Below are 20557 nucleotides of genomic sequence, written 5' to 3'. Positions count from 1 at the left end.
CTTCCAGCTTCCAGCCGGGGCCCTTTGGACCTCAAGGGTCTGAAGGCCGCCCTGGGGCCCCTACCCTCCCTGCCCCACCCTCCACCCTCTGCCCAGGCCTCCTGCAGTTTGTGGCTCCCACTACTGTCCAGGCCCCACCTTGGTGGGGCACAAATCACGGCCATTGGTGAACCTGCTGGCCGCCTCCCCAACCCCCGCACCATGGAGAGCTCACACCCAGCGGGCCAGGAACCCAGGCTTCTCCTGATTTCCCGGTGACACTCCCTCCTTCTCTAGATAAGTGGCTTAGAGATCAGCCTGTGGTCCTGAGTCCATAGCCGCACGTGGTTTGCCAGAGCCAGCCCAGGGCCAGGCCAGCCAAGTGACTGCAGGGCTGAACGGGGCCCCAGGGCAAAGGCGGCTGCCCTGTGCCTGGCTCAGCGCCCGGCCATCACTAAAAACCTGGGGAGCATAATGCATAATTCAGATGCCCCTGCCACATCTGCTCTTTAGCAGGAAATGGTCTGATGGGAAAGTAGGTCTTTTTAAATGTGAATTATTCAAACAATCTGTTCACGTGACCAGGACCTGTGCCACCGGGGGGCATCCTCCAAGCCTGGCTTTGAAGGGTCTCCGGCAGGGGCGGCTCCCAAAGGGTCTGTCTGCACCCCGCAGAGCACTGTCTGTTTCTCCACCACGCAGCCATCCTGTCTCTGCCTCCAGTGAGGTGGGAGCCAGACCCTGCCTCCGCGCCCCAGAGGACAGAGGCCGGGACAAGGAAGGGAGGGAGGGGGGCAGTATGTAGGTAATCCAGAAGAAGCACTAATTAGTTCCTGCGGGCTTCCAGAGGCAGGTTCCGTGACAAAACGGGGTCAGGATAGTAAGGACAGTGAGGAGGCCCCCTCCTCTCTCCTTCTCTCAGCAGACACTTGCCAAGTGCCCACTGGATGCTAGGAAGGCTCCGGTCCCTGACTGCACGGCCGTCTGCCCAGCGAGCCTTGTGGGTGCTGGCCTAGGGTTGGGTGGCCTCAGAGCCCAGGGGAGGGTCAAGGCCCAGGTGGCCACTGAGGTCACAGGCAACGCAGCAGCTTGGGAGGCTGGTGTGGTGGCAGAGCAAGCCTTGCCAGCCTTGGGGAGGGTGTGCCCCCCGCCCCACCCCGGCTGCCAGCAACCCTCCCCTCTCTCTCCCAAGATATGGCTCGTGCCTTATCCCCAAGTCCCCCACCATGCCTCTTGTGACCTGACGTCCAAGCCTGTGACCTTCCTGGTCACCCACCTTTGGTCAGGAACCAGACATCCCTTATGGGGGGCACCAAAACTTGGGGGGCAGTGGGGTATCAGGAAGTGCCATGTGAGGGGTGGAGAAGGGGCAAACGTGGAGGTGGGCAGCTGTACTTCAGGGGGCGTGTCCCCCACCCACCCTGAGATTTGGGGTAAACTCCCCAGGGAAGGCCCACTCCCCTCACATATCCCCAGAAGTGTGTGCACCTCCCACAGGAATGCACATAACACACACATGTGAGTTGGATCAGTCAGGACTTAGGGCAGCAAGTGGCAGAAGCTTGAACCAGCTTATGTGAAAAGAGGCAACTTACTGGCTTGGGGAATAAGCCTATGAGCATATGTTTGGGCTTCAGGCGTAGCTGGATCCAGGCATTCAGTGAGGCTGTCAGCTTGGCTCTGCTTCCCCAGGTGGTGCCTCCTTTTCTGTCTCTGCCTGGTGGGGAAATGGCTGATGGGCCCGCCTTCCTATCACCCCCAACTTAGCAGCTACAGTGCTCCAAAGACTCTGAGATCTGTGTATGTTGACCCCAAGAAGGCTCTGAAAAGCCCCACTCAGATTTTGTGTCACCCTGGAGGCAGGGGTTGGAAAAGCCACAGTTAGTGGCCCTGTTGGGACAACATGCAGACCCAGAGCAGAGGCAAGTACTATCACCGGGAGGAGGAAGCCTCTTGGACAGAGGAAAAATGCAGGTATCCTCACCTGCCTCTTGGTCAAAAGCAGGATTTTGGCAACAGCTAAGCTACTGGAAATGAAGCCTCTGTTGGTCGTTGGGCTGAAGGCCTGTGCAGGCCCAGGCTCCCTGCTCCTTTCTGGGCTGCTCTGTCCTGAAACCTGACGCTGGGGGCAGAGCCTGGGGGGATGGGACCGGGCAGACACTGGCCTCCCACCTCTGCTCTGCCTCCACCTCTGCAGCAGCCTCCTGGGCCTCCCAGGGCGGGGGCATCAAGGGTACCCCAGGGGCAGTCAGTGCTCCCACCCACCCCGGCCCCCAGCCCCGTTTCCTGTCCAGGCCTGGGCGGCTCCCTTGGCAGGGAGGCCACAATTGTTCTCCACAAGCACTTCCCCCAGCTGCCTGCAGAAGGCCAGGCAGTCACCCGGCCAGCCCTGGACTGCAGCTGCGGCCGCGCCCTAGGCGCATCCTGGGCTGAGGCTGGAACGCTGAGACGGAGAGGGGAAAGAGAGAGAAAGTGTGAAGCGAGACTCAGAGACCCCAAGAGAGACCGAGGACCAGGGATGGGCACCCCCAACCCCCACACCCACGCTCAGACGGGAGAGGGGAGCCCAGGTAGGCACCCGAGAGATGAGTGGACAGGGAGGCCTCAGCCCAGAGCGGGAGGGGTCTGAGAGAGGGAGCCCGCTGGGTGGGGGCCTAGAGGGGGCCCACGAGGAGGGTTGGCCCAGAGGCAGCTGCTTCCTCAGCCAGGCCTTGGGGATCTGAGTCCCAGAGACTCCCTGAGGCGCCCCACCCTCCTCCTCCCAGGCCTAGGCAAGCCTCCTGTCCTCAGGTGCCACCTACAGGACTTGGCATGCTCAGGGAGGGGTCCCTGGAGCCAGGAAGTGGGTCACAACCCCAGTATCACATAAACCCCAGAGGGGCCACATTAGCTTGGTGGACCACAGGCCCTGGAGGATGACTGATGCTTTTGCCCCTACCCCAGCCCAAGCCAGGATTGACACCCCCCCAAGAGTGGGGGCAGTCTGTACACTGTGCACCCTCTTAGTTCCCAATGTAGGCATTTGTAGGGACTGATGGCCGCAGGGATCACGGTAACCTTTCCAGGAGAATGGGAGTGGGCTGCTCTCAGGGCCACTGGACACACCCTGGTCTCCAGTTCCCTTCGCCTCCCCCTGCCAGGGCCCTGCCTGGGGGAGGGGCACCCCGGCTGTTCTGGGGATTCATCTCCCCGCAGATGGCGCCCCGGGACCCAGCTCCACCAGCACCTGCCAGGTAAACAGCTTGCACCTGGGGCACCAGCAGACAGGCGGAGAGTGGGCGGTCCAGCCCCAGGCCTGCCTGCTGAAGGGCCACAGGAGGCTGCTGCTGCAAAGCCTTCCTGAGCCCACGGCTCTGTCAGCCTGGCCAGGTAAGGGGCAGCCCAAAGATGAACACGGGGCCTGAACTCTGCGCCCTGGAGCCGCCTTCTCACCCCCCGGAAGCTGGCCTGAGGTCATGTGATGCGAAGATGCCTCACAGGGCCGTTTTCAGCAACAGGGAGCCAGAAGCAGGAGAAGCAGGACACAGCAGGACCGCGGCCCGGAGGGGAACAGGTGGCTCCCCTACGCAGGTTCTGCCTCACCAGCTACCTTTTTTTGAATCATGGTAAAATACATGTGACATAAAATTTACCATCTATACCCTTTTGAAGTGTACAGTTCAGTGGCATTTAGTACATTCACATTATTGTGCAACCGTCACCTGTGTCTAGTTCCAGAACATTGTCATCCCCTCGGCAGGAAACCCGTCCCCATTAAGCAGTCACTCCCCATCCCCTCCCCCAGACCCTGCAACCACCAGTCTGCTTTCTGTCTTCATGGACTGGCCTGCTCTAGGTAATTCATTATGAGCAGAATCACACATGTGGCCTTTTGTCTGGCTTCTCCCACTGAGCATCACGCTCTCCTGGTTCATCCATGTTGCAGCGTGTGTCAGGGCTTCCTTCCTTTTTATGGCTGAATAACCCATTGCACGGATCCACCACACTGTTTATCCATTCATCCAGGCATGGACCTTTGGGCTGTTTCCATCAGAATTCTGGCTCTTGTGATTAGAGCTGCTATGAATATTAGTGGACACGTTTTTGTTTGAACATCTGTTTTCAATTCTTTTTGGTATTTACCTAGGAGTGGAATTGTGGGGTCATGTGGTAACTCTGTGTTTAACCTGAGGAAGTGCCCGACTGTTTTCCACAGCGGTTGAACTAACTTGCATTCCCATGAGCAGAGTATGAGGGTTCCAATTGCTCCACGGCCCCACCAACACTTGTCACTGTTGGCCTTTTTGATCATAGCCACCCTAGTGGATGTGAAGCGGTGTCTCATTGTGGTCTGATTGGTGTCTCCTTAGTGATTACTGCTGTGGATCATCTTTTCATGTCTTTATTGGGGTTGTTGTTGAGTTGTAAGGGCTCTTGGTATATTCTGCACGCTAGACCCCTATGAGATGTGTGATTTGCAAATATTTTCTCCTGTTATGCCAGTTGTTTTTTCACACTGTTGATAGTGTCCTTTGACTCATAAAAGTTCATAATTTGTTTTTTGGGGGGAAGATTAGCCCTGAGCTAACATCTGCCACTAATCCTCCTCTCTTTGCTGAGGAAGACTGGCCCTGAGCTAACATCCGTGCCCATCTTCCTCTACTTTATACGTGGGACGCCTGCCACAGCATGGCTTGATGAGCAGTGCCATGTCCGCATCCAGCATCCAAACCAGTGGACCCCAGGCCGCCAAAGCAGAACATATGACCTTAACTGCTGCACCACCAGGCTGGCTCCAAAAAAGTTCATAATTTTAATAATGTTCAATTTATCTCTTTTTCTTTTTTCATTTCTTTGTTGCCTGAGTTTCTGGTGTTGCACTAAGGAGCCCTTGCCAAACCTAAGTTTATGAAGATTTACTCCTATGTTTTCTTCTAAGTTTTATAGTTTAACTTTTTTTTTTTTTAGATTTTTTAATTTTTCCTTTTTCTCCTCAAAGTCCCCTGGTACATAGTTACACACTTTTAGTTGTGGGTCCTTCCAGCTGTGGCATGTGGGATGCCACCTCCACATGGCCTGATGAGTGGTGCCACGTCCACGCCCAGGATCCGAACGGCGAAACCCCTGGGCCGCCGAAGTGAACGGCGAAACCCTGGGCCGCCGAAGTGGAGCGCACGAACTCAATCACTCGGCCATGGGGCCCACCGCCATCTGTCTGTCTTTGTGCCAGTACCATGCTGTTTCGATCACTGTAGCTTTGCAGTAACTATTAGATTGAAGTGCGAGTGTTCCAACTCTGTTCTTCTTTTTCAAGATTGTTTTGACTGTTTGGGGTCTCTTGTAATTTGATATGAATTTGAGGAATGATTTTTCTTTCTCTGTGAAAACAAAGCCATTGGCATTTATCAGCTACTTCTTAAAAAAGGATAAATTCCGAGAAGAGGAGCCAAGGGAGGTGTCCTTTTCCTTCTGCTGGTCAGCGGCCATCAGCTCACTTAGGGCCTGTGGCAGAGAGGGGCGCAGACCCTGTTGGGCGCTGATGGGAACCAGGGGGGGTCTGAGCAGGGGCGTGGCCCCTCTGGCTGCTGCAGGGTGGGGTGAACTGTGCCGAGGGCAGCACGATGGGCTGGGCAGGCTGGACAGGGCCACATATTCCAGAGTGATGGGGTTTGTGGTTGTTCAGTGATGAGGGTACGGAGGAGGCAGGGATGACACCAGGGTATCTGCCCGAGCAGCTGAGTGGGGAGCTGGGACCACGGGGAGGGACAGCCAGGGTGGGCAGTTCAGGGGGCGAGCGGAGAATGTGCTGTGTCTTGGACCTTTCTAGCCTGAGATATTTATAGATGTCGGGCGGAGAAGCAGGCATAGGGTGGGCGTGCAGAGCCACAGGCCAGCGAGGGGCCAGAGGGGAGCGTGTGTAGCCAAGGACGTCCCAGGGCCACCAATGTCCCCTCAAGGGGAGAGGAGGAGTGGTGAACAGGAGGAGAACCCCAGAGAGAGGAGGGGACTTTGCAGACAAAAGCGTCGTGTGGCCAGGGCAGCAGGGACCAGCGTGAGATGGGGTCCCAGGCAGGCACCCAAGGAGCTGGAGGGTCCCAGAGATGGCTGGGCATGTGTGAACAAACACAACCAGGAGGCAGGACCGGGCTGGGGTGAAGGGGGGAGCTAGCTTCATGGAGGCTTAAATGTGGGCCTGGAGGCACCTCAGGAAAAGGGGAGGGAGGGCCCTTGCTGTCACCCTGCCTCTACTCCAGTGCCGCCCCCCCATGAGCCCCCAGCGCAGCACCAGGCCCAACCCCACACCATGGCCCTCTTCCACTTCTTGGCAGCATTTTCTTATTGACTGGTTCTTGTGGATTTGGCTGCCTGGGGAGCAGAGACCCCCTTTTCCCCAGGGCAGGTGCTGAATAAAGGTAGCCCAGGGGACCTGTTGGCTGCTCAGGTGGGGGGGGCCTCCACCTGGTCCTGCTGGGCCCCCTTACTCCCTTTCAACACCTGGGGACACAGTTCAGCCCAGAGGGGGAGGCTCCAGCCCTCGCCCTGGGTCAGTCTCCTTCCCTCCCCAGCTCAGGGGCCTAGGCAGTTGACCTGGCTCCCTTCTGCCTGCTGAGCCATCCTCCCTGGGGGCCAGCTGTCCCCTTGCCCAATGTGTGAGTCCAGCCCTTCAGGCCCATGGAACTGCCCCGGGACCCCTGACTAGGACCCAGTGGCAGCCCCTGTACCAAGAGTCCCCTAGCCACCTTCTGAAGTGGGGGTGGGCACTCAGGTAGTTGTGGGGGTGTCTGTAGTAGGGTGTGGGCTGGGCCAGTGAGGACAGCAAGGAGAAGGTCACTGGGTCCTTGCACTCTGCTGCCCCAACCTACCCTTGGCTACCAGGCTCTGCTCCAATTTGGGCAGGCACCTTACACTCAGACTGGGCACCACTGCACATGCCCTGGGGCAGGCAGGGTGATGAGGGGGCAGCAGTACCCTTCTGCAAGGCCATCTAGGCCCCAGCACCCCTGCAGCATCCCCAAGCCCCCAGCTTCTAGCGTCTCAGTGCTACAGTCCTCAGCAGCAGCTGGACTTGGATCCTGAAGGTGCAGCTTGCCTCATCTCTCGAGAGTGCCCCCGGAGCCTGGGACTGTTTGTCAAGAATTCTGTCCCTGAAGCCCAGCCCACCAGCCACCTGGGAGGTGATGCAAGGTGTGCCTGGAAGGGGCAACGAGAGATGGGGAGGGGCATGGGGGCCCAAGGGCCTGGAGCAGGGTGGAATCTGAGGGTGGTGGCCTGGAAGCCTTGGGGACATGGGGCCCCTAAGAGATGGAAGAGGAAGTGGTGGGCTGGAGCCCCAAGCAGCAGGGATGCTGGGCAGAGCCAGGAGCACCCGCAGGCCACTGAGGCTGCCCCTCCTGGGGCAGCTGGGCCTGCAGGCACTGGGTGTTTTGGAAACCAGCAGGAATGGCTGAGCACGTGGGGTGGCTGCCCGGAGCCAGGGGCCCTAGAGTTTCTCGCTGTGACGTCTGTCTGGGACCTCTGGGCCCTGCTACATTCCCCTGGGCATTTGCCCAGGGCTCATGCCCAGGCCTGCCCCGGGGGCACCTGGGGGTGGCTCAGCCTGCCCGATGAGACTTCTAAGGGGCTGTGTGTCCTGTCCTGTTGCCCCTCCAGCAGATTCTGGTGGCCACGGGCATCAGGTCTTGGGTGGGCACTGAAGTGCCCAGATGTCTGAGAGAGACCATGGGGAGGAAGCACCCGCAGAGGGTGCAGAGGTGAGGCACTGTGGGTCAACCCAAAATGGACGCTACCTGGGGCCCCTCTGAGGCCAGGGCCATGCATGCACCACCCCTGCTGCCTGGTCCTGTCCCCCACAGCCAGGGGTGCTGCCCCTAAGGCCAGGCTCTGCGGACACGTGGGGCAGGCAGTCCCCCTAGGCAAGGGGCTTCACCTCGTTGAAACTCAGTTTCCCCTCTGTGCAGGATACACCTCCAGGCTCCTGCCTCCCGCTGGCCACTGGGCCCACTGACCCTGGAACCTCTTTTAGCTTTTGGACCAAATGACCTTGCTGTTGTCACATTCAAACAAGACTGAAGAGGATAAGGAAGGAAGAGCCCCCAGAACATGAAGGCCCTGGAGCCCTGCGGAGGAGCAGGGGCCACAGGGTACAGGGCTGCTAGGGGTCAGCTGTGAGCCCCCTTGGGGCCTGGACGGAACTGAGTCACACAGTAGCTGGGCAGAGCGGCAGACCAGGCCCCTGAGCACAGACAGGCAATGTCTCAGGACATCAAAGACAGGGGCTCCTGGGGCAGGCACCTCAGGGTCCCGTGCCTGACCCCGGTCCTGGTGTGAGTGGGGTCCACCCAGCACAAAGGGTTGTCTGAGGACACGAGTGCTTCTCTGCCGGCCTAGACATTCGGGGTCGGGGGTCAGCCCAAGGCGAGCGGTGGCTCCACTTTTCCACAGTCAGCACCCTGCCCCACTCCCGGCCACCTGCGTTGGGCTGGGGCTGTCGTCTGCCTACAGGTGCATGAAAGGGATATTTATGCCTATTTTTGTCCTAGCAATTGTGGGAACCCAGAAGTGAGGCTTCCGGGGCAAGGTGTTGAAACGAGGGATGGAGAGCGGCCCGGGCGGGCGGCCTGGGACGCAGGCCCCGCCGAGTTCCAACGCGGGGCAGGCCGACCCCAAACACGAGGACCCGGAAGGCCGACCATCCAGCGGCCCGGTCCGGCCCGCCCCTCCCGGCTCTGCGCGGCCCGCGACCGCCGCCTGGTGCCGACGCGCGGAATAGCCGCCGGGCGGGACGGGGCGGGGCCGGGGCCGAGTGACAGGCAGGGGGCAGGCCGGGCCGAATGACAGGCAGGGAGCGGGCCGGGGCCGAGCGAGGGGCGGGGCCTGGGCCGAGGGACGGACACGGGCTGGAGAAGTCCTGTCCCGGACACTGCCCTTCCCGGTGGGTTGGGGATCTGGCACCCCGCAGGAAGACCCCGGATGACCATGGTGGTGGTGTTCCAAGAAAGGCCTGTGTCTGTACTAGTGCGGTCGGGAGTTTTCCTGGCTGGTGGCCCGCGGCCCTCTGCACCCACTCCCTTGGCAGAAACAGCCCGTTTCAACTCTTAGCGGTTCCCTCTGGTCTTGATTTGGAAATTAATCGAAGTCTCAGTAGTTGGAAAAGATGGTCAGTTTGATGCTGATCTTTAGTGTTGAGATTTCTTTGTGGATCAATAAATGATCGATGTGTAGACCAATCCAGAGGCTCTTGAAGAGGATGTTCTGAGACTGCGACCCCGGACCCAGCAAGCTCGTGGAGCTCACGTGCCGGTGACACGCCCGGTAGAGGAAGCGCCGGAGGTCCAGGAGGTCCCCGCCTCGGGTTTCACCGCGTCCCGCCTCCGACCTTTCGGGGTCCTCACGTTTGAAGGTTGTGTCTTGTGAACAGAAAGCATTTGGTGTTTGTTTTTATCCTGTCTGATAATCTGCCCCTTAGTGGAGATTGTTTTAAATGGCATTATTTTGATTATTGATGTATTTGGATTTATTTTTTAAAATAAACTTTATTTTTAGAATTGGTTTAGATTTACAGAAAAGTTGCTAAGAGCATAGAGAGTTCGCACACACTTCATACTCGGTTTCCTGTATTATGAACATCTTACATTCACATCACACGTTCATCACAATTAATTGACCCCTGTTGTTTTATTAACGAAAGTCCTTGCTTTATTCAGATTTCCTTAGTTGTTACTGACTGTCCTCTTTCTGTCCCAGGATCTCACAGTGAATTTAGCTGTCACATCCCCTTGGCTCCCCAGACTTCCCTTGTTTTTGATGACAGACAATTTTGGGGGCGCTGATCAGGACATTTTGTAGAATGTCCCTCTGTTGGGATTCGTCTGGTATTCTCTTGGGGTTAGACTAGGGTTCTGGGTTCCGGGAGGAGACCACAGAGGTGCAGGGCCCTCTCCTCACGTCGCATCACCATGACACATCTCTAGTGATGTGACCTTGGTCACCTGACGGGGGTCAGTGCCCTTCTCTCTGCCTCTCCATACCCTACTCTCTGGAAGGAAGTCACTATTCGGGCCCACAATTAAGGAGTGGGGGTGTGTGCTCCCCCTCCTTGAGAGCAGAATATCTGCACAAAGTATTTGGAATTCTTTATGGGAGATTTGACTTTTCTCTCCCATTTATTTATTTATTCAGTCATTTATATCAATACAGACTCATGGACATTTATTCATTTTTCTTGTGGTATTAAAATTTACGTAACATAAAATTTACCATCTTAACCATTTTAAGTGCATAGTTTCAGTGGCATTCAGCACATTCACGTTGTTGTGCAACCATCACCACCATCCATCTCCAGAACTTTTTCATCTTCCCAAACTGAAATTCTGTCCCCATTAAACACTCACTCCCCATTCCTCCCTCTCCCCCTCCCCCAGGCCCTGGCACCCACCATTCTACTTTCTGTCTCTAAGGATTTGACTGCTCTAGGACCGCAGATAAGTGGAATCACACAGTATTTATCTTTTTATAACTGGTTCGTTTCACTGAGGATAATGTCCGCAAGGTTCATCCATGTTGTAGCAGGTGTCAGAATTTCCTTCCTTTTTAAGGCTAGATGATAATAATTCAATTGCATATTGTATTAGAATTCTCCAGAGAAACAGAATCAATTACACAGAGAGAGAGAGAGAGAGGTGATTTATTGCAGGAATTGGCTCACATGGTCATGGGGGCCGAGAAGCCCCACCACCTGTCATCTGCCGGCAGGAGACCCAGGAGGGCTCGTGGTGTTGTTCAGTGTGAGTCTGAAGGGCTCAGAACCAGGAGCGCTGATGTCCGAGGGCAGGAAAGGCCGGATGTCCCAGCTCAAGGAGAGAGCACTTCCCTCTTCCTCTGCTTTTTTGTTCTGTTTGGGCCCTCAACAGAGTGGACGATGCCCACTGCATTGGTGAGGACAATCTTCTTTACTCAGGCTGCTGATTCACATGCTATTCTCTTCCAGGGACACCCTCACAGACACACCCACAAATAGTGTTTTACCAGCTGTCTGGGTGCCCTTAGCCAGTCAAAGTTAACACATATTAACCAACGCATATGTATGGACCACATTTCGTTTATCTATCTATCCATTGATGGACACGTGGGTTGTTTCTACCTCTTATCTATTGTGAACAATGCTGCTATGAACATGGGTGTACGAATACCTGTTCGGGTCCCACTTTCAATTCTTTTTGGCGTATGCCCAGAAATGAAATTGCTGGATCACATGATAATTCTATGTCTAGTTTTTTGAGGAACTTCCATAATGTCCTCCACAGTGGCTGCACCATTTTCCATTCTCACCAACAGTGCACAGGGTTCCAATTTCTCCACATCCTCCTGACACTCGTCATTTTCTGTGTTTTTGACAGTAGCTATCCTCACGGGTGTGAGAACGTATCTGGTTGCAGTGTTGATGTGCATCTCCTGGATGATTAGTGATGCTGAGCTTGCTCTTCTTTGGAGGCGTGCCTATTCAAGCTTTTTGCTCATTTTCTAATCCGGTTGTTTATTTTTGTTGTCATTGAGTTTCAGGAGTTCTTTACATGTTCTGGATGTTAATCCTGTATCAGATAAGCAATTTGCAAATATTTTCTCCCATCAGGTCAGCCATCTCTCCCTCTGTTGACGGTGTGTTTTGATGTCCATGGATGTTTATTTTATTCTTTGGCTATAACCCAGCACACCCTGATTTCTTCTATTGCTCACAGTGTTCCAGCTTTGCCCCGGGAGCTCTGCCAGGTGGCTGGTAATGTCTACGACGTTACTTTCTGCTCTAATCATACAGCTTTTCTTTCTTTCTTTCTTTCTTTTTTTTTTTTTTAAAGCTTCAGTGCATGGTTGTGTATCCTAGTTGTGGTTTAATTCTCTGTGTGAACTACCTGGTTCTACGACTGGGAAATTAACCTGGGCAGCACCAGTAAGAGTGCCAAATCTTAACCACTAGGCCACCAGGGCTGGCTCTATGCTGCTTTTCTTTTCCTTTTTTTTTGCTGAGGAAGATTTCCCCTGAGCTAACATCTGTTGCCAGTCTTCCTCATTTTGTATGTGAGCTGCCACCACAGCATGGCCATGGATGAGTGGTGTAGGTCCACACCCAAGAATCATACCTGGGCTGTGGAAGCAGAGCACGCCAAACTTAACCACTAGGCTACGGTGGGGGGGGGGGGGGCCGGGGGGGGGCGCTGGCCCTATGCTGCTTTTCTTGTACTTCTGTCTCCCTTCCTGTATCTCTTAGGTTTGTTACATTTCCTTTATTCTTTTTCCCCTCCACAGATGTGGAAGTTGTACAACCTACTTCTGTGATTTTAAGATTTTATTTTTATTTTTTTCCTTTTTCTCCCCAAAGCCCCCTGGTACATAGTTGTATATTCTTCGTTGTGGGTCCTTCTAGTTGTGGCATGTGGCACGCTGCCTCAGCGTGGTTTGATGAGCGGTGCCATGTCCATGCCCAGGATTCGAGCCAACGAAACACTGGGCCGCCTGCAGCGGAATGAGCGAACTTAACCACTCGGCCACAGGGCCAGCCCCGACTTCTGTGATTTTAGTGGTCACCTTAAGAATTCATGTTATGTTTTAATCTGAGTTCCTTGCTCTGGCCATGTCCAGAACAGTACTGGGATCTTACGCCTTCATCCACTCCCATCTTCCACGGTTGGTGGTCTGGGGTTTGGGTTTTTTGTTTTTCACCCCTTGTCCAGGCTGCGCTTCCCTGTAAGCAGACCCTGAGACAAGGACTCGACACAGGACTCAAGACTAGAGCATACAACTTTCTGAGGAAGTGCAGGAAGTAAGAAAAGGCCAGAAGGGCGGTGGTCCCGTGGCTGAGCAGGTGACACTATGGGCAACAGGGCTCAGTCCACAGGGGACCTGGGGAGACCACGTCACAAGGGCAGCACTGGAGTGCCCTGCAGTAGGGAGGGTGGCCCCGGGCGGCCCATGCCCAGATGCTCAGGAGACTGAGCACATTGCTCTAGCCTTCCTGGGTCCCTGTCCTCAGTGACCCTCTGGAGAGGAGAGTCACGACTCTCCAGAGAAGCAGACCAATAGGAGAGGAAGAGGGGGAAAGAGAGAGGGAGAGAAGGAGAGAGAGGTTGATTGTTTTAAGGAATTGGCTCTGGCCGTTGTGCTGATTGTAGGCTGGAGACGGGGAGGAGCCGGTGTTGTGGCTTGAACCCAGAGCTGGTCTGGAGGAGAATTCCTTCTTCCTGGGGACCTCAGAATTTTCTCTTAAGGTCTTCAACTGATTGCACGAGACCTACCCACATTATGAAGCTAATTTGCTTTACTCAAAGTCTACTGATTTAACTGTTAATCATATCTCAAAAAACACCTTCTTACCATGTTAATTATTCACAATAGCCAAGAAGTGGAAGCAACCTAGGTGTCCACGGATGGATGAATGGATAGTAAAACATGGTCTACACCTACAATGGAATATTATGCAGCCTTAAATAATAAGGAAATTCTGACACATACTGCAACATGGATGGACCCTGAGGATATTAGGCTGAAAGAGGCTAGTCACAAAAGGGCAAATATTGTATGATTCCACTGGTATGAGGTCCCTCGAGTTGTCAAATTCATAAAGGCAGAAAGTGGAATGGAGGTTGCCAGGGGCTGGGGGTGGGGAGGGGGAGTCGGTGTTTAACAGGAACAGGGTTTCTGTTTTGCAAGATGAAAAGCTTTCCGAGACCTGTTATGGAACAAGGCACGCATAGCTAACAGTGCCGAACAGTACACTTGAAAATGGTTAAGATGGTGAATTTTATGTTTTTTTACCACACAAAGAAAAAGAACAAACAGACTGTGCTCCGTCATAGATGTTCAGCAAATGTTGGTTCCCATCTCTGAGTAACACTACATGCTAATTTCAGCACTGTAACCCGTACATTTATGAAAAAAACTTGACAGCAACACTGAGACTCGTGTCTGCACAAACATCTGGGGTCTCAGCCCTGCTGAAGTGACATAAAATTACCCCTCGGCCCTGTCTGTCCTCAGGCGCTCGGGCCCCGCCCGCCTTGTCCCCCACTGCTTTTTCCTCGTGTGTCGTGGTTTGGCCTTAGAGCTGTGACGAGTTTTACTGAAATGCTGTTTGACTTCCGCCTGCTGGTCTGGTTTGGGATTTTCGAGAGAGAGGTTAGAAAGTCTTTTCTCACCATCACAGAGCCCAAAGCCAAGGCCAGAGAGCAGCCAGGACGAAGGGAGGGGCCGGAACTGGCTGCTCCTGCAGCCCCGCCGGGCTGCTGGCCTGGTGCCCACCGGAGCCATCCTGCCCTGTCAGCACTGATCTGGCGGCCTCAGCAGCTGGCCTTCCAGAGGAGGCGTCCCCGAGGCTTCAGATGTATTCTGGCAGGCAGAGAGCCAGCTGGGCTGGTGGAGGACACAGCCTGCCTCACCTGCTCAGACTCATCCAGTGGTCACAGGGCCGGGGCAGGGGTGTGCGACTCTGGGAGCCATGCACGGGGTGAAGGGAACTAGGTGGGACCCATCTGTGACTATCCCCCGGGTGGGGGCTGGAGTGGGGATAGGAGGACCCCCCTCAGCCCTGACTTGCAACCAGACCCCTAGTGTCACGGCTGGACCAGCAGGTCGTCTTGTATCCCCTGCCTGGATGGGAGCCTGAGGACTGGGGCCAAGGGGTCGGGAGCCGGCACCGCTGTCCCAGGTGGGGTGGGTGTGGGTGCATGTGTCCGAGGGCTGAGCACATGTATGCAGGCATGTGTGCTGCTGGGGCATGTTGTTACCAAGCAGCCTGGCCACACGGCTCCCTTGGGAGCTGGCTTTGCTGTTCTGAGTGGAAGGGAGGTCAGGTTTCCCTGAGAAACCCCAGAATAGAGAGGAAACCTGGCCTGGCTTCCCAGGGGCCAGTCCAGCTCCGTGGTCCTGTCTGTCCTGCCCCCTCTCGCCTCCAGCCCACGTCTAGCTGTTTCCTCCCTGGACCGCAGACCCCCAGCCCTTTCTGCACAGGGTGGCCAGAGGCGGTCCCGAATGCATTTGTTCATTCAACGTGTCTTTAGAGGGTGTCTGCAGAGTGCTGGCTGGGGACGTGAAGGCATCACCCGGCCAGGGCAGGCCTTCTGCCAGATCCCTCACAAACAAGTGACGAGAGCCCGGGTGAGGGTCCACGGCAGGATGACGGGAGGAGGCTGACCTGGCGGAGGGGCTACGGCTGACGTGAAGGCCTTCCTGCCCTCGGCCCACAGGCTCCATCCTTGCTGCAGCCCCAGGAGGGCTGAGGCTGTGGCGGGGCCTGGCTAGGACCCAAGGTCCGAGGGGAGCTTCAGGGTGAGGGGGTGCCCAGGCTGAGGAGGGCCAGGAGGGGCGTGTGGGGAGGGCCAAGCCTGTCCTGAAATAGGGCCGACAGGATCTCCTGGCCATACAAGGCTGGTGGTTTCCAGACCCTGGGGACCCCAGGCAGCCTGGCCCAGCTAAAACGGGGCCACTACCTCCGCCCCTCGTGCTCTGCGCACAGCAGCTCCAGTGCCAGCCTGCAGTGCCCTCTCAGCTGGCCACAGACGTGGTAAGGCCATTCCTGGCGCCCGGCAGAGCCGCCTGTGGACTGGCTGGGTGGTCGAGTGGGAGCTGGGGACAGTGCCCATGGGTAGAGGGGCAGGCCCTCTGGGCACAGGGATGGGCTGGGGCTGTGCCTGACGGTGCGAGGGTCTCTCTGGGAACCTGAGGGAGAAATTCAGTGAGGCTGGACAGGGAGGACAGAGTGGGTGCTGAGGCTGAGCCCTGTTGGCTACTGACCCCGCCCTCACTCGGGGGGTCAGGACAGAGCAGCCCTTCTGAAAAAGGGCAGTGGGTGGCAGGCAGGGGTGGCCAGGTGCTCGACTATCCTGGACGCCAGAACAGGCTAGGGCCCAGGACCCTGCCCCCAGGCCGTCCCCTAAGTCCTGTCTTCACCCAGGCCTGGAAACCCCTTGCCCTGGAACTTTCACCCTGGCCTGGGTCAGGCTCCTCCCCATGTTGGTAGGTGGCGTCCTTCACCTGGTCTCACCTGGTGTCCACTGCATTGGGCTCAGGGACTGGGGCTGACCCACCTGCCCTGTAGCCTCCATTGTCCCCTCATGTGGCTGGCCTGCGCCCTGGCTCCTGCACACCTAGCTGTCCCCACTGCCCGCCGCCGCCCCTGCCCCCTGCCCCCGTGTGCCTTCCCCCTTTAAGCGGCTTGGTGGAGTCCTGCTCACTCTCAAGAGTTGTGCCACCTTGTCTGGAAGCTGCTCTGGGCTGGGGGCCTCCTTTTTTAGCTACAGGGCCCAAAAGGTGGCCAAGCGGATGGATGCGGCAGGGTGCCTTGTGCCACGTGTCCCAGGGCCTCCAACCTCCCCCTGACTGAGGGGCAGAGGGGACCCTGGTGAAGCTGGGCTGGTGTGTCCCCGCAGACAGAGCGCCTGACGGCCACACAGATCAAGGAGTACAAGGGTGTCTTTGAGATGTTCGATAAGGAGGGCAATGGGGACACGCAGACAGGTGACCTGGGCGGCTCACGAGCCTGCTGGGCATCAACCCCACCAAGAACGAGCTGGCCTCCATGGGCAAGGATGTGGACAGAGACAGTGAGACTTGGGCGGGTCACCTGTGTGTGAGTGGGGAGGGGCTGCATGTGGCTCCCCCTCATGTGGGCCCCAGCGCGCTGCTTGCTCCCCGCAGACAAAGGTTTCTTTAACTGCGACAGCTTCCCGGCTGTGACGCGGATTTACTGAGAGAAGGCCCAGACCCAGGAGAACGAGCTGAGGGCAGCCTTTCGCGCCTTTGACAAGGAGGGCAAGGGCTACATCGACTGGGACATGCTCAAGTAGGGCCAGGGGCTGGTGGGAGAGTGGGTGAGGGCTGGTGCCCACTTGGTTCCCACTCAGTGGGGGCGTCCCACAGGTATGTGCTCGTGAATGCGGGTGAGCCCCTCAACAAGATGGAGGCCGAGCAGATGATGAAAGAGGCTGACACGGACGGGGGTGGGACTATCAAGTATGAGAGTGAGCAGGGGATGGGCCCTGGGAGCCTGGTGGCCAGGCAAGGCCGGGCTGCTGACCTGTCCCTTGCTCCCAGAGTTCATGGCCATGATGACCGGAAAGTCCTTCAAGCTGGTTCAGTAGGAGCAGCTGCCGCAGCCGTGGGAGGCCTGCCCGAGGAAGGCTGCTGCCCACTGCTGGCCATACTATGCCCCCATTCCCCTGGCCAGCTCTGTGGCCAATAAACCCTTCAGCTAGAGGCAGGTATGGTTCACTGTCCCCATCCTGGAAAGGAGGGGCCAGCAAAGATGGGGGTCTGGAGAAGGGAGAGGGTTTTCCTGGGCCAGCCATGGCACATGGCCTGTCACTTCTGCTGCGACATCTAACACCGCCCACTGCCCAACTCTGGGCTCTGGACACCAGCCTGAAGTCCAGGCTGGGTGGAGGTCGAGGACCGTGTGCTTTCCCTGCCTACCTGCACTGGGGGGCGGCTGCCTGAGGGCCCCTCCCGGAGCCCTTTCCTACAGGCAGAGACCACTTAGATACAAACTTTATTCTCTCTCCAAAGAGCTGCGGACATCATAGCCAGCCCTGAGCCCTGAGGCTTAGGCTTTTGGGGCCTCCTCTGGGCCCAGGGCCTGCTGCGATGGGTAGGGGCTGGGGCTGAACACAGCAGCCTGCTGTGTGTGTGTGTGTGCGTGTGTGTGTGGCCAACACAGGGCTGGCTGGCTCGGCTGCCCGGCGTTACATAGCAACGAGGCCAGGGCTGCAGCAATGTGCTGGACGGCTGGCCTTCCCGGGGGAAGGATGGTAGGGGTGGGCTGGGGGTCCCCGGCTCCAAGTGCTCCCTGAGCACAGGGAGGTTCAGGAGAGCTCTCTCCCTCCTTTGAGGGGCATCAGGGCTACAGCCGGGGATGTGGGGCATTGGGGCCCAGCTCCTGGGTCCCCTAGGCCTGAGGCCCTACCCAAGGGGCTGGGCTACTGGGAGGGGGGTGGCTCTTCCTGTTTGGGTTTGGCCATCTTGACAGCCTCATCGTAGGAGGGTGGCAGCTCGGGGGCGTACAGGCTGTAGGCAGGAGGGGTCATGGAGTCGAGGTCCAGCTCCCCAAAGGGTAGGGGCAGCTGCATGCTCAGCGGGTACTGCACGGAGCTGTAGGCTGCAGGGAACCGGAGTGGGTTTGTGGGGATGGGTTTGGCCCTCACCCACCCCCCACTCCCCCTTGCAGGCAGGCAGGCCACCAGGAGCAGCGTCTGCAGGCACTCACAAGTCACAGTGCTGTGCACGGGGCTGTCGCTGTCCACAGGAATGACTGTCAGGTCGCAAGGCTGAGGTGTGGAGGGCAGGTGTGGCTGAGTGTGTGCCCGCTTCCGGAGGCAGCAGGACTGGACACAGCTGGCCGTGACCCCACACAGCAGCAGCAGGAGGACAGCAAGCAGGATAAGCCTGGGCAGGGAGGAGTAAGACCCTACCACTGGACTGACCCCCAGCCACCGGGCACCTGCTCCCTGGGGCAGTCATGACCCAGCCACTGAAGACAGCACAAAAGAAAACCAGAGAATGTCCCTCTAGGCTGGAGACCTCCTTCCTGGCCAGAGCTGGGCCTAAGGAGCTGGCCCACCGCAGCCTCCTGCTGCTGGGCCTGCCCTGGCTGTCTCTCCAGGGCTGGCCACAAGTGGCCTTGGGCTCACTCCCAGGACACACTGTCCTGGGCTGACTGCACAATCCTGTGCCCAGACCAATGACCATGTTCACAGGGGACTCCTGCAGGATTGAGGAGGGAGGGGGTGGGAGGTGGGCAAGCAGGCTATGAAGGGAGGACCTGCCAAGGGCCCGAGTGGCCCGAGCTGTGCGGGTCTGGGGCAAGACCCACATGGGAGGCTGCCCATGGTCCTGGGGGCAGGAGTAGGCTGAGGGCCCCAGCGCCTTCCCGCCAGCGGCAGGGGTGAGGAACAGTGCAGGCGACTCCAGCCTTGGAGCCAGGCAGGGTGGGGTCTGGTGGGCCTGGCCCCGGAGAGAACCGTGGGGCACCCTCCGCGCCGCGCCCTCCACTTACCCCACGTGCCACAGGCTGCTCCAGCGGGCCTGGGGCGGGCACCTGCGGGGAGGGCGGCACCTGGAGCAGGCGGGGCACCGGCCGGCCGCCCGGCCCTCCCGAGCCTCCCCACAGGGCGGGGCGGAGCCCTGCTCCCTCCCCACGACTTACTGGTCCGAGGGGTCGCAGCTGCCGTCTGCGAAGCCCAGCGCCACCTGTGGGGACAGGGGTGAGCCCGGGCCGGGGCAGGCCGCGTGCAGCCCCGCCCCGCGGTGCCCGAGCCCAGCGCCCGCGACCCACCTGCGGCAGCAGCAGGAACGACTGCAGCAGCAGCAGGAGCCCGCGGGCGGGCGACGGCCCCACGAACATACTCGGCGCGGACGGGGAGGCGGTGCCGGCGCTGAGCCGCTTTATGGAGGCCCCGCCGTACGCAAGCCCCGCCCCCGAGCCGCGCCCATTGGAGGGCCACCCTGCAGCCCCGCTCCAGTGTCCCGCCCCCAAGTCTCCGCCCTATGTGAGCCTTCCGTTCAGAGGCCCCGCCCCGCTAAATCCCCGCCTCCGAGCCGCACCCATTGGAGGGCCACCCTGCGGCCGCGCCCCAGGTGCCCCGCCCTCACAGCTTTATAGAGGCCGCGCCCAGCGCAAACGCGGCTCCGGAACCCAGTAGCCACGCCCAACATTCCCCGCCCCCAAATCTCCACCCAATGATAGCCGAGCCCTTTAGAGGCCCCGCCCCCACGGACTCAGAGACCGAAGGCACCGCCCACCTGAGGGCCCGCCCCTCGAAGCCACGCCCAGTGCAAATCCCGCCCCGACGGCCCCGCCCCCGGACGCTCCGCCCCACGGCCCCGCCCGCCAGGCCCGCGCCTCCGCGTCGCCGAGCCTGGGGTCGCCAGTGGAGGGCAGTTTCGGTCTCGGCCCGAGCGCGGAGCTCCAGCCCGGCCGGGCCAGGCCTGTCTGCAGTCGGGCTCGGCGTGGATCGCGGCGCCCCCTGGAACGTTGTGGCCTCGGAGGGTGGCAGCCAGGACAAATGTGACCAAACCTCGCACACACCGCGGCGCCCAAAGGAAAAGGCTGTAACAGTGGGGACGCTGGGGTCAAGCGCGTCGTTCGAGGACATTTATTATGCACGCACGCAGCAGGCGCTCCCCGGTTGGCCTGGCCCACCGGAACTTGGGATTCCGAGCTCGGCTCTGGGCCCTCCAGGCACCCTGGGAGCACACCATTTCCAGGAGGGCTTCGCCTTGAAAGCCATGCTCAGCCTGGGGGAGGTGGCCTCTGGGCCTGGGGGCACAGATCGCTCAGCACCATTCCCTCTGCCTGGAGTGCCTGCTGTCCATGCTGCCCAGGAAGCTGGGGACCATTTCTTCCAGGAGGCCCTCCTGGCCCTCTCCCCTCCTCCCACCAGGCTAGGCATCCTGTTAGGTTCCTTCTGGCCTCTGCTCCACCATCTGGTGGGCAGGCTAAGGGAGGCAGTCAGTACGGCAAGGTGCAGAGTGGTCTGCTTTGTCCCGGGAGGGTGGGAGGATCAGCCACCTCTGTCCTGTCTTTGCATTCTTTCCTTCTTCTTTTGGTGAGGAAGAT

General features: G+C 58.3%; 2 protein-coding genes across 2 annotated transcripts; one reads left to right on the top strand and one right to left on the bottom strand.

The window, feature by feature from the left end:
• Positions 1 to 10876: 10876 nt before the first annotated feature.
• On the top strand, positions 10877 to 17084 carry CALML6 (calmodulin like 6). The gene is given in 6 exon segments (XM_070259829.1): positions 10877 to 10891; positions 16374 to 16470; positions 16473 to 16547; positions 16642 to 16786; positions 16864 to 16964; positions 17038 to 17084. Coding segments are annotated over 6 exon segments (480 nt in total).
• A 390-nt stretch (positions 17085 to 17474) lies between these two features.
• Positions 17475 to 19456, bottom strand: TMEM52 (transmembrane protein 52). The gene is made up of 5 exons (XM_014737724.3): positions 19274 to 19456; positions 19145 to 19188; positions 18995 to 19036; positions 18206 to 18384; positions 17475 to 18097 (listed from the first exon to the last, which is right to left on the bottom strand). Exons 1-5 carry the CDS (start codon positions 19340 to 19342, stop codon positions 17919 to 17921), a joined length of 513 nt encoding a protein of 170 aa, XP_014593210.3. The 5' UTR covers positions 19343 to 19456; the 3' UTR covers positions 17475 to 17918.
• Positions 19457 to 20557: the final 1101 nt, after the last annotated feature.

This window comes from Equus caballus, chromosome 2 (assembly GCF_041296265.1).
Source record: "Equus caballus isolate H_3958 breed thoroughbred chromosome 2, TB-T2T, whole genome shotgun sequence".
Lineage (NCBI taxonomy): Eukaryota > Metazoa > Chordata > Mammalia > Perissodactyla > Equidae > Equus > Equus caballus.
Note: the sequence above shows the minus strand (reverse complement) of the source record. Positions and strands in the feature narration are given on the sequence as shown.

Excerpts from the sequence above, each read along its gene's own strand:
- TMEM52 (XM_014737724.3), bottom strand. The coding sequence starts at position 19,342 with ATGTTCGTGGGGCCGTCGCCCGCCCGCGGGCTCCTGCTGCTGCTGCAG. Across the intron at positions 19,037-19,144 it reads AGCTGCGACCCCTCGGACCA|GTGCCCGCCCCAGGCCCGCT; the intron begins GTAAGTCGTGGG and ends CCCTCCCCGCAG. Across the intron at positions 18,098-18,205 it reads CGTGCACAGCACTGTGACTT|CCTACAGCTCCGTGCAGTAC; the intron begins GTGAGTGCCTGC and ends GGTTCCCTGCAG.